The 21,501-nt window shown below is 40.7% G+C and overlaps 1 protein-coding gene across 11 annotated transcripts in view; it reads left to right on the top strand.

Moving 5' to 3' along the window:
- The window catches only part of kirrel3b (kirre like nephrin family adhesion molecule 3b), a 140,594-nt gene that overhangs the window by 92,895 nt on the left and 26,198 nt on the right, over positions 1-21,501 (top strand). For 6 of the 11 annotated variants that reach the window (XM_068318228.1, XM_068318227.1, XM_068318233.1 and 3 more), the window contains exons 4-5: positions 9,958-10,127; positions 14,890-15,040. In XM_068318228.1, coding sequence (XP_068174329.1) covers positions 9,958-10,127; positions 14,890-15,040 — 321 coding nt within the window. The remainder of the gene's footprint in view (positions 1-9,957; positions 10,128-14,889; positions 15,041-21,501) is intronic. The other 5 variants (XM_068318234.1, XM_068318230.1, XM_068318229.1 and 2 more) reach the window with 1 other exon arrangement.

The following is a 21,501-nucleotide window of genomic DNA, read 5'->3' as shown; positions in this document are numbered from 1 at the left end:
GTCAACAGATGCCGTGCAGCAGATGCAAATACTTTTTGATGCTTTGTTCTAATCTCCTTGACACCGCACTATCCCGTTTCAGCAAAGCCCAGACTGAATACTCAGAGCAATTAAAAACGAAGACAGAAATTATTTGAAAATGCTCGACTCTGGCCCCCGTGAGTGCCACGCGATTGCAGGAAGTAAGAAAAAGAAAGAGGAAACCTTTGGTTGATTAAGGTTGAGAGAGTTTATCTACCCCCAGAATTTGTTTAATCCCCTGCCGAGCTATAGCAGAACTCCAGCCTGACACACACACACACACACACACGCTCAAAAGGTATTGGAGGAAATGTATGCATGGCCTGTGTCACCACAAACTCCAAGCTGTCAATTACTTGCCAGTGGTGACAGAGTGTGTCTGTTGACTTGGAAGACAGCTAAGGCCACACACACACATACACACATTTATGGATACGCACACGCACATTTATGGATACGCGCACACACACACACACACACACACACACACACACACACACACACACACACACACACACACACACACACACACACACACACACACACACACACACACACACACACACACACCTGCATCGGCTCACACAACCACCGTCCTCTGAACTGACAGCAGAATAAATCTAAAATGCTCCCCTCCTCTGTTCATAACTCAGTATCAACCCAAACTCTTCCGTTTGCCATATCAGAGGAGCTTCTCCACTCTTGACTTTTATGGGCTCAGATGTGACATAACATAAATATTTGCCAACGTATGGAGAAAGACCTTCATCAATGCCAAAGAACGATGTCTGCGAGATGTTTTTTTTTTTTTCTGCTCTTCTCAACACTTTACCAAGTTCTGACTCTAAAATTCGCCCTTTGCCGACCTCAAAAAAACTCGTAACAAGTAGCGAAGCTTTTACTTGTATTCGCTTCAGTCACTTTTTTCAGCCACAGGAATTAAAGAGCGAAACACCACGCATGTAAATTTGTGTATTCACAATTATAAAGTTCCTCCATCAAAAAGCTCCCAGAGCAAATGGATGCTGAACTTAACCCACCCGGTGGTTTTCATGGCTTGCAGGCTTACTCTCAGATGCCAAAGGAGAATCAAGGTCTTGTGAATTAATCATGATGGAGGAGAACGGAGGGTTTCAGGTCCAAAAAAGACCCCTGAGGCTAATTATATCCCTTGCAGCAAGCTGGCACCACTCCAGACCTTTGCTCTAATCTTTCTACCTTTGGTTGGGGACTACTAGAACAATGGAACAGGAGATCGTCCCTGTTTGATTAAGGCCTCTAGAAGACTACTTAAGGGCTATACTTATGTGGCTAATTGACGTGTCATTATGTTGTAATGAAATGTGACACACTTATTGAATCATTGTTGCCATTCTAACAGATGAATCTAAACGCTTCTGTTTTTTGTCTCCATCCTCCCTCAGTTTGTCTTTTTTTTATTATACTAACTGAATCATTTCTAGTTAATTCAAAGTCATGGGTTTCTTTCATTTCTGAATGTGCCTAATTTAAAATATCGTGTTAAAAGGACACAAGACGAATGCATAAGCGCTTCGTAATCTCTACGTATTTGAACAATTTAAATGTGTATTTGCCTCATCAGAGATAAATTCCATCAAACAGTCCCCTCACAGTTGTCATCAGTCTGTCAAGTCCTTTAAAGTTTTTTCACTTCTTTCCTGTTATTAAAAGATCAAGTGCAAAAGGCGTGATAAAGACGGTCAGCATGGTGTATTTACTCTCAGATACATCTTCATCTGTGTTCTGGCACTGTCCAGTAAAGGGTTGTATTTCAGCATACGTTATTAAGATAAGACAAAGAAGTTAGCCTCACTCGACCCGAGTAAAGAGGGGCTTACTGACACTTAATTAAATGAAAATATTTACTTCACTGAAAACACAAAGCTGTCAGGATGTAGTCTGTAGCGCTGCTAATAAATAAACACACCATGATCATGTACAAACTGTATAAAACTTTGTGAAAAGGGTCACCTCTTACTTTTTACGGGCCCGTTGTGATCCTCACAGGGGTGATTGTTTGAATCACAACAGGTTTTAATTTCTATCTTTCTCCGGTTAAGTGATGACATCATTTTCTTTATCTCACAAGGACTACACAAAATCCGCACAATAAAAATAATCACAATAAACCTGCTGGATTGATTGTCCTGAAAACACAGGAGGCCAGTTTAGTCATGTTGCATAGAACAAAGTGTCAATCTGATAAAGAGTTTTTAACCAGGATATGTTAACCACCCCCACCCCCACCCCCGTATTCAACCAATTTCGCTAAAAGTTCCTCAACTTTTTTATGGTGAGATAAGGCTTTTTCGTCAATCATGCTTTAACTTCTTGACAGATTACGATGAAACTGGGTGGAAAAATGGGCGTTGTACCAAATATGAAACCATTGAATTCCGGAGTAGACAGAGGAGATGGATCCACAATTTTTTTATTTTTTTTTATTTTTTCAGTGTCATTGAAATTGCAGGAACCCTGAGGGCAGCCATTTAGATGGTGCAGAATTCTTGAGTCTCGAGCCCCGGCAGAGGTTCACGCTCTAGCGAGTTCCTTTCTAGTTTTAATAGTGACTGAAGACTTCTCATATTCTTATTTCTTTCTCAGACATCTTTTTGTCTTTCTCCACCCTTGCATGCCGTCTCCTTTTATCAAACCATTCATGTAGATTATCATCAATTTGTAAAGAGGAGTTTGTACAAAATAAAAGCATGAATATGTCATGTTAACAGTCGATTATCGGTACTTCTAATATTAAAAAGCACGATAGATTGTGATGCTTTGATATGCTGTTGTGTCAGTTCTACATTAAACCCATACAAGTTGTTCCAGGGGTGAGATTTTTCAAACTGACAGGCATCCGTAAACACATTAAGGCATCCGTAAACACATTATGATGCTGGGCTTCTGACAAATATAATTGATAACCCCCCCTTCCGTTGAATGAGCCATGGTGTGTAACATATTTGTTTCCCCTTTCCTGCATTGTTAATGTTTGAGGACCAGTGCTTTAGCAACCATATTCATGTGTACAAAAGCCCAAGGGTATTTTTTTTTCTTTTAATATTGTTTCTGTCTAACAAAGCTTGAATCAGCCTATTTACAGATATGTCTGAATTCATTCGTTCTCAAGGATCAAATTGCCATCCTTCCAGTAATGAAGGTGAACTCTGAGTGCAGGATGAGAAGAAAAATGATTATAAGTTTTGAAAATGAGATACAGATGTTGTTCCTCACAGCATGAATATGTGCTTTGTCAAAGACATTGTCCTGTTCCGTGAGCCGCATCATCGCTAATGATGCCGTTAACAAGGGACAGCAGCAGCTCGCCAATGATTAGCCTGTAATAAGAAACATTTTGTCCAACCCTGACCCGACTGCATAGCGACAAGTGCAATTTGGGGGACTATTAGTGCCTCTTTGAAAACAGCTTACACAAAGAGGTAATTTTCCTGCTGCCTCATCTTTTCACCTGCGCTATTATGATCATTTGGACATGCGGTAGTTCACATTTTTACGTATTATTACTTCTTTATTACTAAAGACACCTTTTTTGTGTTTTGATTTCAATTTTGTGGCACTCAACATTGTAAACAAACAAAAATCTACAGCAGTCAAAAAAGAAAGTTGTCAAGCAAACAAACACTTTCATTCTCCTGAGTTAGTCACCAACATATTCTATACAAATAGCGAATGAAAGTTTAACCAAACATCTCAGATGAAGTGCAAGGAAGGACCGAGGTTCCGAAAAATGGCTCTCACTCTGGGAAAAGCACTGCAAACTTTGCTTCACGCTGCTTTATCTCCTGTTTTTTGTTTGAAACGCGAAGATGGGACGATTACTACATCTATGATATCAGAAAGGCTTGAGCAGGTGTGTGATTATGGTAGACAGACTGCATGTAGGAAGTTGTGGTTTTTTTGTATGGTTTTTTTTTTTTACATTTCAGCAGGAGGAGTAGAAATGACACATATGCATCTGCTCATTTTGCTCTGCAAAACAAGAGCACCAACTGTGTGCAGGTGCTAAGCTGATTTAAATTCACTCTACATAGTCGATAGATCTGCTTCAGCTAACTGTGATTGTTAACAGTAATTGCTGTGCAAGAAAATGCACAACCGCTGGTGCTAATAACTGGCGGAAACTCGAATAAAGTTTTGTTTTTTTTTGACAGTAATTAATATTATTTTCAGCACACAAACACATTGATATTTAGCCAGTTGCCAAGCAGCAATGCCAGTCTCCTCCCCGTCTGCAGAGAGCAGCTTTAGGGGTTGCATATGGCTGTGCTGTGAAGGAGTAGACTCTGCACATCTCTGACAGCTCTGGCATCTCCCCACGCCTCGTATCATCTTCATATTTCCTCCTCTCCTTTTTTTACTTGGCAACGCTCACTCGATAGATCTTGACACTGCCAATATCAACAGATTACTGCGTTTTTCAAGGCTGAACTTTTAGATGTTGGCAAAAATGTGTTTGTGTATTCCTCAGCCTTTGAATCTTCTCTTGATTATCCCCATATTTCCTGAATTTTTCGCACCGCTTCCTTCTTCCATCACACATTTACCGCCCTAGTTTATTTTACTTTACCATTTTGTACAGCCTGTCATGCTGTTTGTGATTGCCATCTGTCATCCTACTTGTGAGAGGAAAATGCCAATGTGTATTCCTATCACTTTTTTTTTTTTAATTCATTCACTCATACTCTCATCTTGTGTTTGTGTGCTTATGTGCGCACACATGGCTGAGGATCTTCTGGCTCTCAAACAGATGTACAATGACAGCATCTGAAGAGGGCCGGTGATTTAGGCCAAAAAGCCGAGGACGTCTCTTGGATCCACCTGCCTTGAGTGTTCTTCTAGCGTCTTTATTGTCTTTTCTTTTTTTTTCCTGTGCTATCTATCACAAATTCTGCAAGCTGTCACAATAGGGTGACATGTGGCCCGTGGAAGCATTCCTCTGAAATAGACAGGCGAGTCAGAAAGCTCATTATTGTTCACGACATGTCTGCTGCAGCACAATGCTACAGCATAACACCCTGCCAGCCTCCCCTCCCGCTGCACCATCCAGCCATCCACCCTCGTTCTGAGGAGCTTTTTCATTCATCGGCCTCCAAATAGCTTTTTTCCTCTTTTTGGTCAAGCTCCTGGAAAGTTGGGATTTTCTTATGATTTCATTGACTGCTTTGGAGGAGTCCCCCCTGGACTGGACTGACCTGGGAAATCCAACAGATTTACCATCAGCAACACCAGCTGCTACCAAACTGAAGACTTCTCAGCTCACTCCAACAAATTACATTGTCTTCCTTTCACATAAATTCCAGTTTTACGTTTTGTTTTTAGGGAGTTTTATGTTTTGTGATTGGAAAGTTCATACATAGCTAGGCACAAAAGACAGCTTTACGACCCCCAGGTTTTATTTAGGCTCCTCTTGGAGGTGAAGGACTTACTGCATCCCACCACTGAGTTAATTACACATCAATATGCTCGGGTTTCATTTATGGATATCTTTGATTATGCAGTAAAAGTAAATGATCTCACCCCAGCACAGGCTGTCTGACATCATTGTTCTTTTGGATTGAGCTGTTAAGGTGGGGCATCAGGTTTGTCTAGCATTGAAAGACTTGGAGATTTTTATTCTTCTATCAGACTGGAGGCCACATGACCTAAAAGGAACACCACGGGACGGTCCTTACTATTTTTTGTGCTACAGCTGTATTTGGTGGTGGTTAGACTGTAGCTGCCATTCGCTCAGGTAACCAGGGATCTCATGATGTGGTTGCTAACTGGCTTGTGCTTGGATTCTGACCTCAGGTCACCAGAGGACATCAAGGATTACTTTAACTCCCAGTTATCACTGCTGGAGACCAGACTGGTGCCAGACACAACCTAAGAGGAAAGGAGGACAGTTAAAAATACGACACAATCAGGAGGTGATTTAGAAGGAAACAAAAAAGAGCAAAAGATATTGGGTAATTTAGTCACCTACTAAATTAAGGATTTGTTCAATACAAAATTAAAATGACTCTGGGTTGACAAGACAATTTAGAGATTTTTTAATTATTAATGATAAGATAAATTATCTTATTACAGTTAGATGCTTTGATTCAGGAGATGTGTTGTTGTTTTGTTGGTGAAGAACAAAAATAAGTAGGAATTCTTACTTTTTCTGAGAAAAAAGTGCTGTCAGTATGTCTCTCATTTTAAAATGTGGAATTATTATTTCCAGAGCTGCAAAAAACATATTTCAAGACTAAACAAGCCATGGTTGCTAGCTGGATAGCGTAGCAATGCTGCAGGATGGAAATATGAAATTCAGTGTAGTTATTTAACAGTTTGGAAGTACAATCTGGCCAATACTTAAATGTATAATCAGAGACAAGATGAAACCCATTCATGACCGATGTGCTTATGTCTGCCAGCGATGTCCGTGAGACAAGAAGACAAACTTGTGAAAGTGTTAAAGGGATAGATTATTAACCCCAAAGAGAAGTAGTGAGTGGAGCAGTGGAGTTTGCAGTGAGTCAGGCCTGTAATTAAAGAGGAACGATCAATCTGTACCACTGACCACACTCCTCATGCCAAGTCCATCGAATGGCTGCAGTAAAGAGCTAATTTAGAACCATTAGGAACTGCCAAGTTTGCAAACAGCCCAGTAATGATGATGGCTGATTCAGGATCAAGACTTAGCCTCTGTATAACTGTCAGACCCGGTAGTCATAAAGTAGGATGAGTGGAAGATCTCAGTTACAGACAATGAGCAAAATATCATTTAATGTAATGTTCCCAATCTTTTAATTTCTATTGGGTTACTGGTCAAATATCGCTGTTTTGTGTGTGTGTGTGTGTGTGTGTGTGTGTGTGTGTGTGTTGTTTTTTTTTAGCAGACACAAAGGCCTGTACCTGCCAAGAACAGAAGAAGAGAACAGAAGGTTCCTCTAATACAGAACTATTGTGTAATCAAATCTTGCTGCCTTTATGCCGCAGGTGGTGGTTTAGAAAAACGACGACAAAGGAGAACAAGCTGCGAGTCTCGCACGTGCGCTAGCTGCACAAAAACAATTTCAGCCGAGGCTGTCACAAATACAGCCTCCACTTTCATACCCTCTGCATAAAATGAGACCTCAAGCACAATGGGGAACAGAAAGATACAAAGGTATGGATGCAGGATAGAGGCATCCAGCCATGTCCTTCTTCCCCTTGCCTGTTCACTATTCACCCTCAGCGCCTTGCTGGCAGGCAGCCCTCTGGGGGGAACATGACCTGAAAGCATAGCGGTGCTCAACTTGGTCTGCCGGTGACCCCCTCATGTAAGCTCCACTGTGCACAAAATCATAAACTCCATTGCATACCCTATGACACCCCTTGATGGGAAAACATACAGCCGGATATTGGAAGACAACAGGGACTATCAAAGGTCAAGGGGAGGCACATGGTGACAAACAGTATGCAAGGACATGCAAGTGGTGTCACCCTCTGACCCCGCACCACTTATCCACAGATACTGATGCACATCAGTATGGAAAAGAGAAGTATTTCTTCTGAGAATGAGAACATAAATGCTCTCTCTGACAGCTTCGAGCACTTGTAGGCAATAACGGGAAAATCGTTCGACTTAGATGTGCAGCGATTATTCAAGTCTGAGTCCTATCAGTCACACCCTGTCAGATTTCTCTTTATGATCTGCCCCCGTCGCTCTACGCTTGCTCTCCATCTCGTTTGCACACTCTCCAAAAGCTCCTTTCACAGCCTAAGAATACACCGATGTGATCCGATTGACCTTGTTTCCAATCGCAGATAATGAATGAGAAGGTGATAGAGTTCTCACAAAGAGTCCTCCTTAGCTGCTTCAATCAGCACGGTCCATTCTCTGATCTGTCGGTGCTGACCCACGATTCCTCCACCTCTCTCAGCCCTCTACATATTAATGAAGACCAGATGAAAGGGAGCTGGTCTGGATTGATGGCGTGTTTCAAACTCAAATACACAATAGGAACTAGTGAGTGGGATTGCTTTTCTAATAGTACAGTTACTGATATTTGGTCACACTCATTGGTCTGGTATAGTCAGAGTCCAGATTTTCCTGGTCTGATTCAGTTCTTACTCATTCTAAACGTGGTACAAACGGGTAGGTTGTCAGACAATTTGGACAAATATTTTCTGTTTATCATACAATGACCTTTCGTAATGAAAAAACATTTGTCGTAAGAGCTGATACACCGCCTCCATGGACTAATTGACACCCACTCGACAAATACTTAGATGAGCTTTTGGCGTGACAAAACGATGGAGTGTCATCAGGATGACAAGTCTTGATGCGCCTCTTCACTTACTCATCTTGTTTCAACATCAACCATAACACATTCTAATACTCCATCCAGAAGCTACTTGGACAGAAACTTATGTCCACACCTTGTCTTCGAGATGCATTTCTGATAAATTATCAGATGAGTGACATACCAACGCATTTGCTGTGACTGATTTACAATTAACTCCAACCGGGTCGATGCTTTTAATGTGAGGCAGCACCAGTGGGAAAGGTTCAGTTTGCATTAGAAGTAACTTGATATAGGTCTGATGCAATGGTAGCAGAGCCAACAGTAAGTAGTTAAGCTGCGGTGAACTTTAAAAACTGAATTATGTCCAGCATCGTGTCATGTGAACCCTTTAGTAAGGAGAAGCTAATTTCCCCCCTTTGCAGGGACAGTGGATTCTAACACTAAAAACACATCGCATAGGGTGGGTAGTGCTGTAAAAAAAAAAGAAAAAAGCATGACTAATATTGTATGCAGAGGCCTTCGAGATAATGACTTCATCTTAGTCTGAGACAAACTACATGTTTTGTTTGATAATGTTAAAAACACATTTGCAGAGAAAAGTGAGTTAAATAAAGCAATAATGACATACATAATTTTATTGAATTATGAACAACATAAAATACCGGATGCAATCTTTTCTGACACCACACTCTAATTTATGTGTCTCTCAAAAGGGCCCTTTTACACTTATTGTCATTAAATGTACAAAGCTGTATCCCAAATTACATTTCCTCTCGTTTCATCTCTGCTCTGTTTGACAGCATAAATCTAGCGCATAACAACCTTCCCTCCAATCATGATGCTTTTGCAGTGGAATAAGGCAGCTGCCTGCCAGCCTTTGATTTTATCTTGCCCCAGATCTTGCATTGTAATGAGCACTCAGGTCAATCAATAATTTACTACAGTTTCAGTTATAGAAAAAAAAAAAAGAAAAACAAGCAGATCAGGGTTTAAAACAAGAAGAGGACGCGGATCGGGACCGTCCACAGACTTATACAGCACTGGTTTGACGCTTCCTTCTATCTGTTGTGTTTGTTGAAGCTCAGACAGAAAAATATGTTGAGAAAATATGTGTCTGAGGGGATGGCTATACATAAAATGGAATACATATACTGTGTATAGTCAGGCAATCAGATCTGCTTTGACTGATGGCGGAGATGATTGTTGTTGGGAGTCGTGCAACAACCTGTGTAAAGCTTTTCATGTCTCAAACCGCACCATCATGTTGAAATACAGGATGCATCTACTCGATTTAAAGTTTGAACGTATAACCGATGTTATGTGTTTTCGAAAGGAAACTAAATATATTTTACAAATAAAACAGCAGTGTGTCCCTTGTTGCCATTTTAAGGCAGTCATATTCTTGCAGGTGCCTGTAGTTGTGGAACAATACATCACATTAATAACTTCATAAAAACAGAAATGGGGAAAGTCATCAAACGTCATTATGTTGTTATTTTGCAATAAACAACTATAACACATATTGCATATTGAATTATGGTTCCCATACTACTTTACTGATAGTTCAGATTTAAATTGAATTTGTTTTCAAACGGTTGAGAGATGGCTGACGCCGTCTTTTTTCTGTCTGTATCAATAGTTCCCCCGGAGAACCCAGTCATCAGCGGAGGGCCGGTTGTGAGCCTGCGGGCGGGTGACCACCTCAATCTGACCTGCCATGCTGACAACGCCAAGCCAGCAGCATCAATCATCTGGATCCGCAATGGAGAGGTCCTTAATGGGGCCATGTACTCCAAGGTAAGCCTAGAGGTGTGTGTCGTTCTAGATATGCAAACCATCTGGGGATAGGGTGGGTGGGACAATGGGTGTACCTAGTTTTTACCTCTACAACAGAGGTTATTTTTCACCCTGTGTTCACCTGTTGTTTTGGTTTGTTTGTTGTTCGAATTGTGGAAAAACCAAAGTCTATGAAACAAGAGGGGTATTATTCCAGGCAGGAGCCTATTGATTTGGTTTCCTATCTGGCCAAAGGGATCCAAAACCGAGAAACATCAGCTATACTATATGTTGGACTGGACTTTGGTGGAGTTATACCCCCTACTGAATAGCATTTAGTAATGAAAGTCCAGGGGAGGGAAAAGCCTGTGACTTTTCTATTTGTGCATGTCTTGCCATGCTGAAAATAACTACCGCAGAAGTGCTAAACATCCATGAGACATCTCAGGGTGAGTCATCGGTGGGCGTTTTTCTAAGTATCCAGACGGCTTTTTGAAATTAAATGTCTTGAAAATCCATTTTGTGTTTTGATTTTAAAAAAAACATGGTTGACCTTTTTTTTTTTTTGCCAGTGGTGCATATCAACCCAGACAAGCAGGCAGTGGGATCATGGAGCTGTCAGTGGCTTGTTTCATGCTGGTGTTTGGATTTACTTTGGCTTTTTTCTGTATTCATCTGCCCAACTTTCACATCCTGTACTGAAATCCACCTCAACCTTTTTACAAGTATGGACAAATAAGTTCCCACTTAGACAGTGGGCTGTTTTCACACCTGTCTGGTGTTCAGCTCACCTGACTCCAGAGACTCTTGACTGAGCTTCATTCTTAAGGCTAATCAAGCAGTGGACATTGTCATGTTCCATTTCCATCTAAAGAGGAGACATAAAGACACTAGACACTTCAGAGCACTAATGCCCCACCAACCCCAGCGAGCATCCTCTCAGTCCGTGCACTGCCTCATTCCATTATCGGCTTTTTTTTTTTTTTTTCTGAGAGCAGATAAATGCCATTGATTGGACTTGGGTACGGCACCGGGCCGATTTGAATAAAGTGATTGCTGGAGGTGCCGCTTGCTAATGGTGGGCGGAGAGCACGCTTCCTGCTTTCACTTCCTCTCTGAGTGAAGGCAGATATGAGGACATTCTGTGCAGATAACTGATGGATGCTCACACGCCTGCACTGAGCTGGAGTATGTCCCTCTTCCCTCTTATCTCTATTGCCTAACATTAAAAAGCAATGGGTTTGATTAAAAGAAGATGAGTATTTTTGGGGTCTGAAGAGCAGTAGGGGGACATTCTGTAAGCGTAATCATCTGCTCTGATGGTCTTCTCATACCACGAGGATGAAGGCAGCTAATGTGAGCAGATGTGGTGGAGGTTTCGAGGAAATGGCTTTCTTGATGGTGTCACATCTAATGATAGTTGTGACCCAAAGATAATTTTCCACTAAGGCCTCCAAAACCTCGTTTCAATGACCTCTTGGAAAACTATCCATTGAACCAATGGTTAAAGAGAAAGTTTCCGATTAAAGCTGTCACTTTACAAATGTCTGTTGGTTTTACTGTGAAACATTTACTTGATTATCGTTCATTACGGAAAACGTTCAACAAACAAAATTGGAACATATTATGGACACCAAAAATAATTAAGTGCCAGAAGCTTATGACAGTGAGGTGACTGGTTCAAATATCAAGTGGAGCTGCGAAAATGTGGGCAGTGGAATTTAATGAATAATGTTCTCTCTTCCCTCCAACACTCATCTCCCATCTGCTCCAGTGAAGCCGCTTAGTGGTAAACAGCAAAGAACTGTTGGTAATTTGCTGCCACCAGGTCCGAGCTGTGGTTTTGCGCAGTGCAAACTAACTCTGTGACAATTTTGTTCCAGAATGGTGCAACAAATCATTCCAAATACGTGATGCATTCTCCTCTTCAGCACCCTATAGATTTTTCTGAATGTTTGAGTGGCCAGCAGGGAGAGGGGGGGGGGTCTTGTGAGTTTTCTCAATTTGGCAGTCAAAAAGTAAAAACAAGTAATATAATATTTTTTTTAAATGTTCTTGACAGCTGAATAGTGTTTTGTCTTTGCAGAAAAATAGTGTTGCTATTTAACATCAGGTAATAATTCCAAAGATGAAAGTGCTTCTGTTGATTGATGTCATGTTCAACAGAAAAAAATAATTATCTCTACTAAGTTTTCTTCATTTTTCTTTTGCAAGTGTTCAAAGCTGCTGCCTTCTCTGCTCTTCGGTTTTATTTTCTTTCGCCCAATCCATCATGTACGTTTTGTATAATTAAACCACTTTATTGAATTGTCACCCTCACATTCAATGATGAATTGCATAGTAAAATGTTTGCAAAGAAAGTAACTAGTTAAAATTTGAGTGGCCGATAAATGTGGACTTTGTTTTTTTCATTAAGAGTAAGGTGTACTTTCCTAGCAGAGGCGGAGAATGTTCTGTAAAAATGGTCTATACATCTAAGACTGATGTAATGAAATAATTTTCCAGTCTTAGGTAAAGTAATTAAACCCACATTTCAGCATTAAAGCCAAAGATGTTCTGGGAAATTCTGATTTTTAAATCTAATAATGTTTTAGTGAACGGTGCATTTATGGGACAAATAAATGTGACCTCAATTACCATGTTAAAAATACTTCTATCAAATTTATTGGAGTTCCTTTTCGATGGCAAGGCTTTTTGAATCTTCTGATGTGTTGACTTGGAGCTCGCTTTGGCATTTGCAGAAATATAAACTGTGCATTTACAGGTTAAGAAATTGTTTAACCACAGTGCTGTGTTGGGAGAAAAAGAACACAATCCATTACAAAATATAAGCCACGCTGACAAAAAAGTATGAACCCACAAAGTAATCCAATACGCTGTGGTTGGTGGAGGAAGTTATAAACAATCATGCCCCAAACGAAGACAAAAAGCCAGCAAATATTAGACCTCAATTTAGCAACTTGCCAAAAAGAGCAGGCCCCCGATGCACAGTCCCTGCTACTGTTTGTTCAGGCATTAATCAACTTGATAAGCAATGTGCTGGCATTTTGCTGTGTATCATTGTCTCCTTTACCCGCGAGTGTTGGGAAATCAACTGATGGAGCTTCTAATGCATGTTGGGGGGGGGGGGGGGGGGGGAGCAGTCCTTTTCCATCTCTATCAGGTTACTTTCACCATTCCTCTCTTAACGTGGTTAAAAGTATTTTTCACAATGGCTCCAGGCACTGATATGAAAATATATCAATTTGTTACATGGCATGGTGTTGAATTCAAAGCAGATGGTAGCCCTCCCCTCCCTAAGATTAATAACTTCAGACAGGTCCGGAGCTACGGGGGAAACAATCCTGATTATGTCACAAAGGATATTACTCTGACATATGCTGGATCTGACAGCTGATGTGTTCTGCTCCAGAACTAACATACACACCGGTGAATTTCATCACACGCTCTCTCCGAAAATGGATAGAAACACGCATGACATCTGTGGTATCCTTATAGTTACATGCAACGTATTCTTCTCCTCAGTCTAATAATAGACTGTTAATGCAGTCTATTAGATGTACCTTGATGTTTAAATGATGACTGATTTTACTGGTTCAATGACACCAGTTTTATCTTTCGGAATGTGGTACGAATGAGTAAATGTAGAGCAGTTGCATAGATGAGTTTTTTATGAAAAAAAGATTTGCATTAAAGCAGATAATGGGTGAGATAATTATTGCTGGTTTGAGCAGTTACAATGAGCTTTACTTTGACTCATCCACTGATGAATAGGTACTGATTATGGTGGTTAAAATATAAATGCCGCCTAAGACACTTGATAAAGTTAATGATACAGTTAAACACCTTGCTAAGTTTCTGTCCATGCCTTAACTTCCTTTTTGTGTCTTTCTTGAGCTTATGCTTTACATTGAAGCCTATATTACACGTATCTGAAGATTTATTTCAGCTTTAAGAAGCCAAATAGGGCTGATCAATAGCAACACAAGTATCTATACAGATCTAGCTTATTCCAAAAGACAGCACCAAGGTCTGATGTGAGCTTTCTCTGGCTAATATTGGACATTCTTTAAGAAAATATTTGATATTCAGCACTTCAGCAGAATCTTACTTTCTTCAAAAGCACTAAGAATGAGCTTTCTTCGAAGACATTGCAGGGAAATGCATCTTGACTTTGTGGTTGACCACACTGAGCCCTGTTGCCCATGCAATTTGTTCTAGTCAATGACTTTGTTCTGCCCCGCTTTGGTTAACTTAGACTCCCAGAGCCCCCCCTTAGCGCTTTAGGGAGAGCGAAAAATACCGAGCGCTACCAACCGATTCCAGATGGCTTCCACAATGTAGGGCTCAGAGGATGAACGGTGAAAAGAAGATTGATTTCCTTTGTGGAGTATGACAAGCCGTGCACTAGAGCGCAGCTCTCCAGATGCACAAAAGAGGCCCAAAAACATACTTTCATTTTTTTCATATCAATCAAATTCACAGTAAAAACTACAGGGCTAAGGATTTTGATGTTTGCCCTCAGGTCCCTCTTGGGATGAGATGTGTGTATTCATAAATAGCTTTACTTAACAATCCTGGAATTCAGGCTATTAGACATCCAATCCAATAAAGCACCTTTCTAAAGTTTTGTAGCAGTTAAAATATTGATCATGAAACTCGAATTCTGAGGTTTGGGCATGGATCCATCACACTAAGCAGTTAGACCCAGTATAGATTCATAGGTCTAAAATATCTAATCCGCTGCCTCCACTGCTATTCTCACATTAATCAAACTTTGCTTCACTTCTCACAGACTTTGCTTCGGGATGGCAGGAGAGAAACCACAGTGAGCACACTCTACCTGTCGCCTTCCAACATCGAGACGGGCCAGCAGATCATCTGCAAGGCCTCCAACAAGGCAGTTCCCAATGGCAAGGAAACCAGTGTCACCATCGACATTCAACGTAAGTGCAGCGTTCTATCTTTTTTGGGGGATTCTCTACTTTTTTTTTTTTAAATTCCTTTCCATTTCTAGAAATAGTCAGAAGTATTGTTAGAAGTATTTCTCACATGTAGAGGCGTGAAAGCAACAGGCACATATAACTAACACTGTAAACATCCAGGGTTAATTTTGGATTGTGATGGATATTTTCCATTTTGTTTTTATTCCATGTACAGTAGGTAGGTGGATAGATTGATGATGCACCATTTTTCTGTTTTAGTTTTGTTTTTTTGTTTGTTTGGGGGTTTTTTTTTGGGGGGGGGGGGGTTCTATGATGAAATATGAAAAGAGCTGTCTCTTTTAAAATGAATGGGACTGTCTTTTTTTGGTCCAACTCCCTGCCAGCTGTGGCACAACACACACTGTCTCCTCCTCTTTTATTCCCCCGTTCGTGCCATCAATCTTTCTGATGAGTGCACGCATAAGTCAGAAATGCAAAGTAAGCCCAGCGTGTAAAACACATTCAGCCTCGATTGTCAAGGATTCTTTTTTTTTCCTTTTTTTCTTTTTTTTTTGATCGAGAACCATTCACTGTAAGAGAAGGGCTTTGAACAAAGGGATTTCACATCACTCACAGCCCCTTCAACACCATTAAGTATGACTAATAAAGCAGAAAATGCAATTTAGAGAGCCAGTATGAGTGACGGCTTCATTCTTTCATGTGCGCTATAAGAGGCGAAGATGGCAAGAGCGGGCACGGCACCATCAGGCCAGCTCAGGCCAGCTCAGAAGCATGAGTGAAAATGATTAACAGTTGTTAGTGTTCGCAACCTTTGCAGTTTGTTCTTGTCATTTCTTTTAACATGCAGTCAGAGAAGGAAGTCTGCCCACATGTAAACTGATTTGTCACCGTGTATAATGATGCATCTGTGATGAATGCCCGCCATTCCTCGCTTCTGAGTGTGTGACTTAACCCTGAAAAATGGGTGCAGGGGATATCTAATTAGCATTCCAAAATGTACCCCTCCGTACAATTACGGATCGTGACGAGATTTTTCACAGCGTGAGATCAAACTGAGCGACAAGAGAGACAAATTTTTTCAAGATTCAAATTGTCTTCCACAAAGCTCATCCTACACCCCTACCCCGCATCCCACCCCCACCCCAACACCCGCTCTGACTTGACAGGTAAAGTGCCCAGCATCTTTTTGGTAGAGCCTCCAGAGCAAGCGTTAAGATGCACATCCGAATTACGCCGCTCCTGAGATGAAAAAAGCTGTAATTGAACTTTGATTCATTCGCGTTGGGTATCAATTTGCTTAATTTCAGTGCTGCTTAATTCGATTACAAGATTCTTGGCTCAACAACAGCATCTGAAGCACAGCTTGTATTTAAAAAAAAAAAAAAAAAGCAAGTATACATTTTTATTTGGGCTTTGAGAAAAACACCAAAGCACAAGGGCATTCTGCATACATGTGCAGCAAATAAGATCACATATGCAAAATTCTGTAGGATTTTATGAATATCATCCTGTGCGCAAAACTCTGCAGAGCTGTTTCAGACTTTACTCATATTCATGTTTATTTGTGCTGCAAATGATTAAAAACATAAATATGTTTAAAGATTAATGTAAACGTATAACTTTTTAATGGTGGAAGTGGAAACCGTTTTTGCAGCACGTGTTTGTGAGCAGGTAACGACAGAGGAGCACCCGGTGTTTCCAGAACAATAAAAACAGGTGCAGGATGAATAAATGATGGGACCCTGGCAGAGGAAGATGAAACTTGACCTTCATTTCTCTGAGGTGCAGACACCAGATAGGTTCTGGCCTTTGTGATTGCTCCTCCACAGAGGGCGGCGTGGTAGGACAACCCGTAAAGATGTTGATTGGGACGCTGCTGTTTGCAGACGAGAGAGGGGGACAACACACAAAAGATGTTTTCTTAATGACGTACTGTAACCTCCAAGATGTGCAACCTACAAAGATGAGTTCTAAAAGAGTCTGAAGGCCACATTGAATTAAATCATTCTGTCTAGACAGTTCTCTTCCTGGGGCGGTTGCCGTAGCGTATCCCTGCAAAATTGTCCTCAAATGCCAAACCGCATTTTGATAAATGTGACTCCTTTACCTCTACATATAACCTGTTTGTCCTTGCACGCCAATAGGAAGAATATTACTGCAATTATTCTGCAGCTTCAGTGTCTGTTCTCATTATAATCATTCCAGTAACGATTCACATTTTCATTAAAACTTGACTTTGTTGTTTCGCAAAGAGAAAAAAAAAAAAAATTTCATTGTTGGTGTTCATTGCTAAACAGTAACTGTGTTGACATATGCTAGTAATTACTTTGTGATAATAATATAATATAGTAAAACATGAACCCATGAATTACTTCCAGACATAAGAAATATTCCAAACAGAAGAGTGTGTACCACTGCTTCTTCAGCCCCTTATAATACTTAATTCGTGAGCGTTCGTAGAACAAAAGCAACACTTGACCGTCTCTGCTGTAACACTTGCCCTCTATTCGACAGCAACAACCAGAAATGTCTCATCATTTATCAGTTCTTGTCTGTAATTGTTGGCATTGTTGAATGTTTCTAGGAGAAAATAGGTAGCCAGGAGCCAGGCCAGTCCTTATATATAACATCTTCAGCATAAATTTGTCTTTTTAAAGTTGAATATCATCAAGCTTTGCCAAATTTCTGTGTATCTCCTGAACTCCGGGTGCTGCTTCTGTTTGGTTCACAGTTGTTGCTGAAAATGTAGATGTTCTCATAGAATGATGGGCCTTCAGCTGTGAATGATAACAACACAAGTCTGTAATCTGATCACTAAGAAACACAACCTTTTGTCAAAGCAGCTGGAAACAACCAATGTACAGAAAGTACATCTTCGTTGCTTTCCACATCAGTACTTACCCAAGGTGCACAGCGAAATGCTGACAAAAAGAGTAGTGCATCAAAGTTATTATAAATACATCACTTGTACATCCATAAATAACACTACATCTGAAAAACCCTGACAAACCCCGAAACAGATTAAAGGTTAGAGGTTTTAAGTGATTTTTTTTTCTTCCTGGGACTCACCCAGAACTTGGCCCGCTCACATTAAAGAAGAAAAACTGCCACCCGCATTGAGAACGATCTACGTTTTCGGCCGTTTGCCAAATTAAGAGATTTAGATCGTTAAAGTTAACTCAATTTCCTGAAATGACTTAAAATTTGAAATCTTTTATGGGAGGTGATTAAAAAAATCTAAATAATTCTCATTGTTTGCTTTGTTTTGTCTTCAAATAGATTTTTTTATTCACACATCGGAGTAGTGACTAGTTCCCCAATGGCTGTTTCTTCATCAATGCAGCCCAGCTCCTGTACAGCACAGTTCACTCTAAATTTACATCAGCTTTGCAGTTTACAATGAATTGCAGTCCCACGACAAAAAATGGAGGGATTGATGGCGGTCTCTCAGGAACGGTTGCTATTAGTCTAAGTGGGACCCCGGTGGTGGTGGTGGTGGGAGGGGGGTGCTGGATTTAGATATGTACACTACAACCACTTAGTTCCTCCCAGGATCTAACTGGGTTACATTAACATTTGCTGGTGGCCCATGAGCGCTTTTATTCGCTGGGTTTTCTTCCCACATTTCAGGATATTAAACTTAATCTTCCTTGTTCAAATCATATTCTTTCTTTTTTTTCAGAGCTGTTGTTAAAGTTTGTGTTTCCAGTCATTTGATTCTCATCTTCAAGGACCATTTTATTTCCCTTTTTCTAATTAGAATTCAACAATCGTGGGGCAACAGCTATCCAGTTCAGAGTTAATTCCCTTCAAATATTGGTCTGTCTCATATTGATGAGCTTATTTGACTTTGGGTAAGGTGGTTTTGTATTTCCATAATGTCCACTGAGCATTTATACCTTTTGAAAAAATAATCTAGCTGTTCCTATTTCATGACTGTAAATCCCTAATATTCAGAATCCTAAGTCTCATTTATTTTTCCGCCTAGAGTTATAAAATCGGCCGTATGAGTGAGATAATATTAATGACAACAAAATTAATTATAGTCTTCTCAGTGGGTTTGCTCTTCTCAACATTTCATATTCCACTCACCTCTAAGCCCAGTTGCCCTTTTTTCTCTCTGCTGGCTTCTTGAAGCAATCCAAATGAGAGCAATCTAAACACAATCCAGCACATTGCTTTACAGCTTAAACCGTCCTGAAATCCAGTGGATTTCACAACATTATTTTCTTTTATCATTGCTTTAATACTCATGATTTACATCCACCTCAGCAATTTCCATTCCCACACAAGTTCATAGAGAGTTATCTGACCTAGGGTTAGACAAATTAGCATCTAAATACAGAATGTGCTGGTGATGTTGCCAAAATGAGATGGATTTAGAGCCGACAGAGGTGATTCAGACGCCTGCTAGACTGCTGACTTCAGTTGTCCATACCAGTCCATTAGCAGACTGTAATTATTTGGTAGCAGAGGGTGGCTACCCCCTGATGCTGTTTTCTCTGGCATCATGACTTAACTTGCATTATGCTCTTTGGACTTTAATCAGTAAACTCCCCCTGTCCCCCACCCCCCATCCCCGGCAAAAAACTACTGCGGTGGAATATGATACTGATGCCACAGTTTCATGTCCCACTGAATCCCACTCATCACACAGTTTAAAATATTCCTCAAATATTTTCTAGTCCAGCTGGATATCTGCAGAGAATTGCCCCACATAGAAACGCACACTTTGAAACACGTTGTTGGAAATGAATGCGCTGAGGGACGAGCGAAGCCAAGGTTCTCTGTGTGTTTGCATTGCAAACAAGCTGCGCCATGTGGGAGGAAAATGAATGCCATTTGTTGAGACTAATTAATAATGAACATGCAGATGTGCAATTGAGGAGGATTTGTTTTTGGTTGCAGCTACATGCTCTCCCTGCTTAATCAAGCAGATAATGGCAAATTCATCTGAAGGCAGATGACAGAAAACAGAATTTGAAATTGAGTTTGGAAGATTTGAGGTCAGTAAAACACCTTCTTTACACCACTACATATACAGTATATATAGCTGGATTATCTTACATGTTTGGTCGTGCGATTTCTAAAATTACAGAGCTTTAAATTTCATTGAAAGTAAGACTGATATTCGTATTCAGACCAATAGATGGATAAGCAGCTATATGGATAGCAGAACATCTGGCATCATTAAACAAACTAAAATCCTCCCTATCCTACATTTGAATATCTCATAATCCGCATACTGGACCTCAGGTTCTCCGTCAGTCTGTTCTCTTCCCAACCAACCAGCCATACGACACCTCAGCCATATTGTTGGGGCTTTAAGTCACGAGCAGACAGCTCGCAAACATCTTTCCCACATTTCAGAGAAAGCCGACTCTCCCGAGTTTGAGGCCGTTCCTACTGGAGAACATCTGTCTACGGTTGACCCAGAGAGATTGGAAGCTGAGCTTTAAGAAAAGGGAAAAACAATTTATGTTGGCGCTATCTCCGGGAAAACACAGAGAAGTTGGAAGATTGTTCCAAAAACACCATCTGGTCCTCACTTTGAACTAACCGATCAAAAGCTGTCGGCCAACTATAACACTACCTCCCCATTCATCCTGTTGTTTTCACTAGTGCTGTGATCAGTCCTGCTATCTCCGCCTCCTCCATCCATCCATCCATCCATCCATCCATCCATCCATCCATCCATCCATCCATCCTCATTTTTGCCTCTCACGATTACTCTCTCGATGAGTCTGAGGAATCAACAGCCTTGCATATTGATGTGCTGTTGCACGACGCCTCAAATCATTCACTCATGAATTTATACATCAATTGGACTGTTATTAAGTAGCTGTCTGTCACATCTGAAGGGTCAGTGGTGAAGCGAGTCCCTGATTCACACCCTGGGTCTCTGCTTTGTTTGTGGTTCTTTTGGGAGCAGAAGTGCTGCCCTGCCCTCCATGAAGACATCACACGTCTGTTTAAGAAGGACCGTGGAGATGATGATATTTTAGACCTCAGTTATGTGAAAAACATTAGTGATCAGACACACAGCAGTGTGCATTTGTATCCCTAAAGGTCTCTCAGCAGTTCCACCAAATAATGTTGGCATGATTGAAAAGTGCATTATAGGAGACACTTCATGTGAAAAGGGCTGGTAAATCAGCTTCCGCAATTAGCTTTCATGCATACACTGCTTCTATTACTGCACACAAAGACCTGCTTTTCTTTCATCTGCCTCTTTCTTTACTTCTCAGCTTCTTGCTGCATATTTCATTACCGTCGCCAACAAAGCCACATCTCTCGTTTCGCCCCTGAGGTTCCCACCGTGTCCCGCCTTTATCCACGCAATTAACCACCCCCAATGCTTAAAAAAAAAAAAGTCTACTGGACACTTTAACGCCAATGCTCAAGGTGTGGATGGGTTTCCTGTGTTACTGTGTTCTCATATATTCACGAACGCCAGTCTT

Source organism: Antennarius striatus, chromosome 6 (genome assembly GCF_040054535.1).
Source record: "Antennarius striatus isolate MH-2024 chromosome 6, ASM4005453v1, whole genome shotgun sequence".
NCBI lineage: Eukaryota > Metazoa > Chordata > Actinopteri > Lophiiformes > Antennariidae > Antennarius > Antennarius striatus.
The sequence above is the reverse complement of the archived record's forward strand: the minus strand, read 5'-3'. Positions and strand labels throughout refer to the sequence as shown.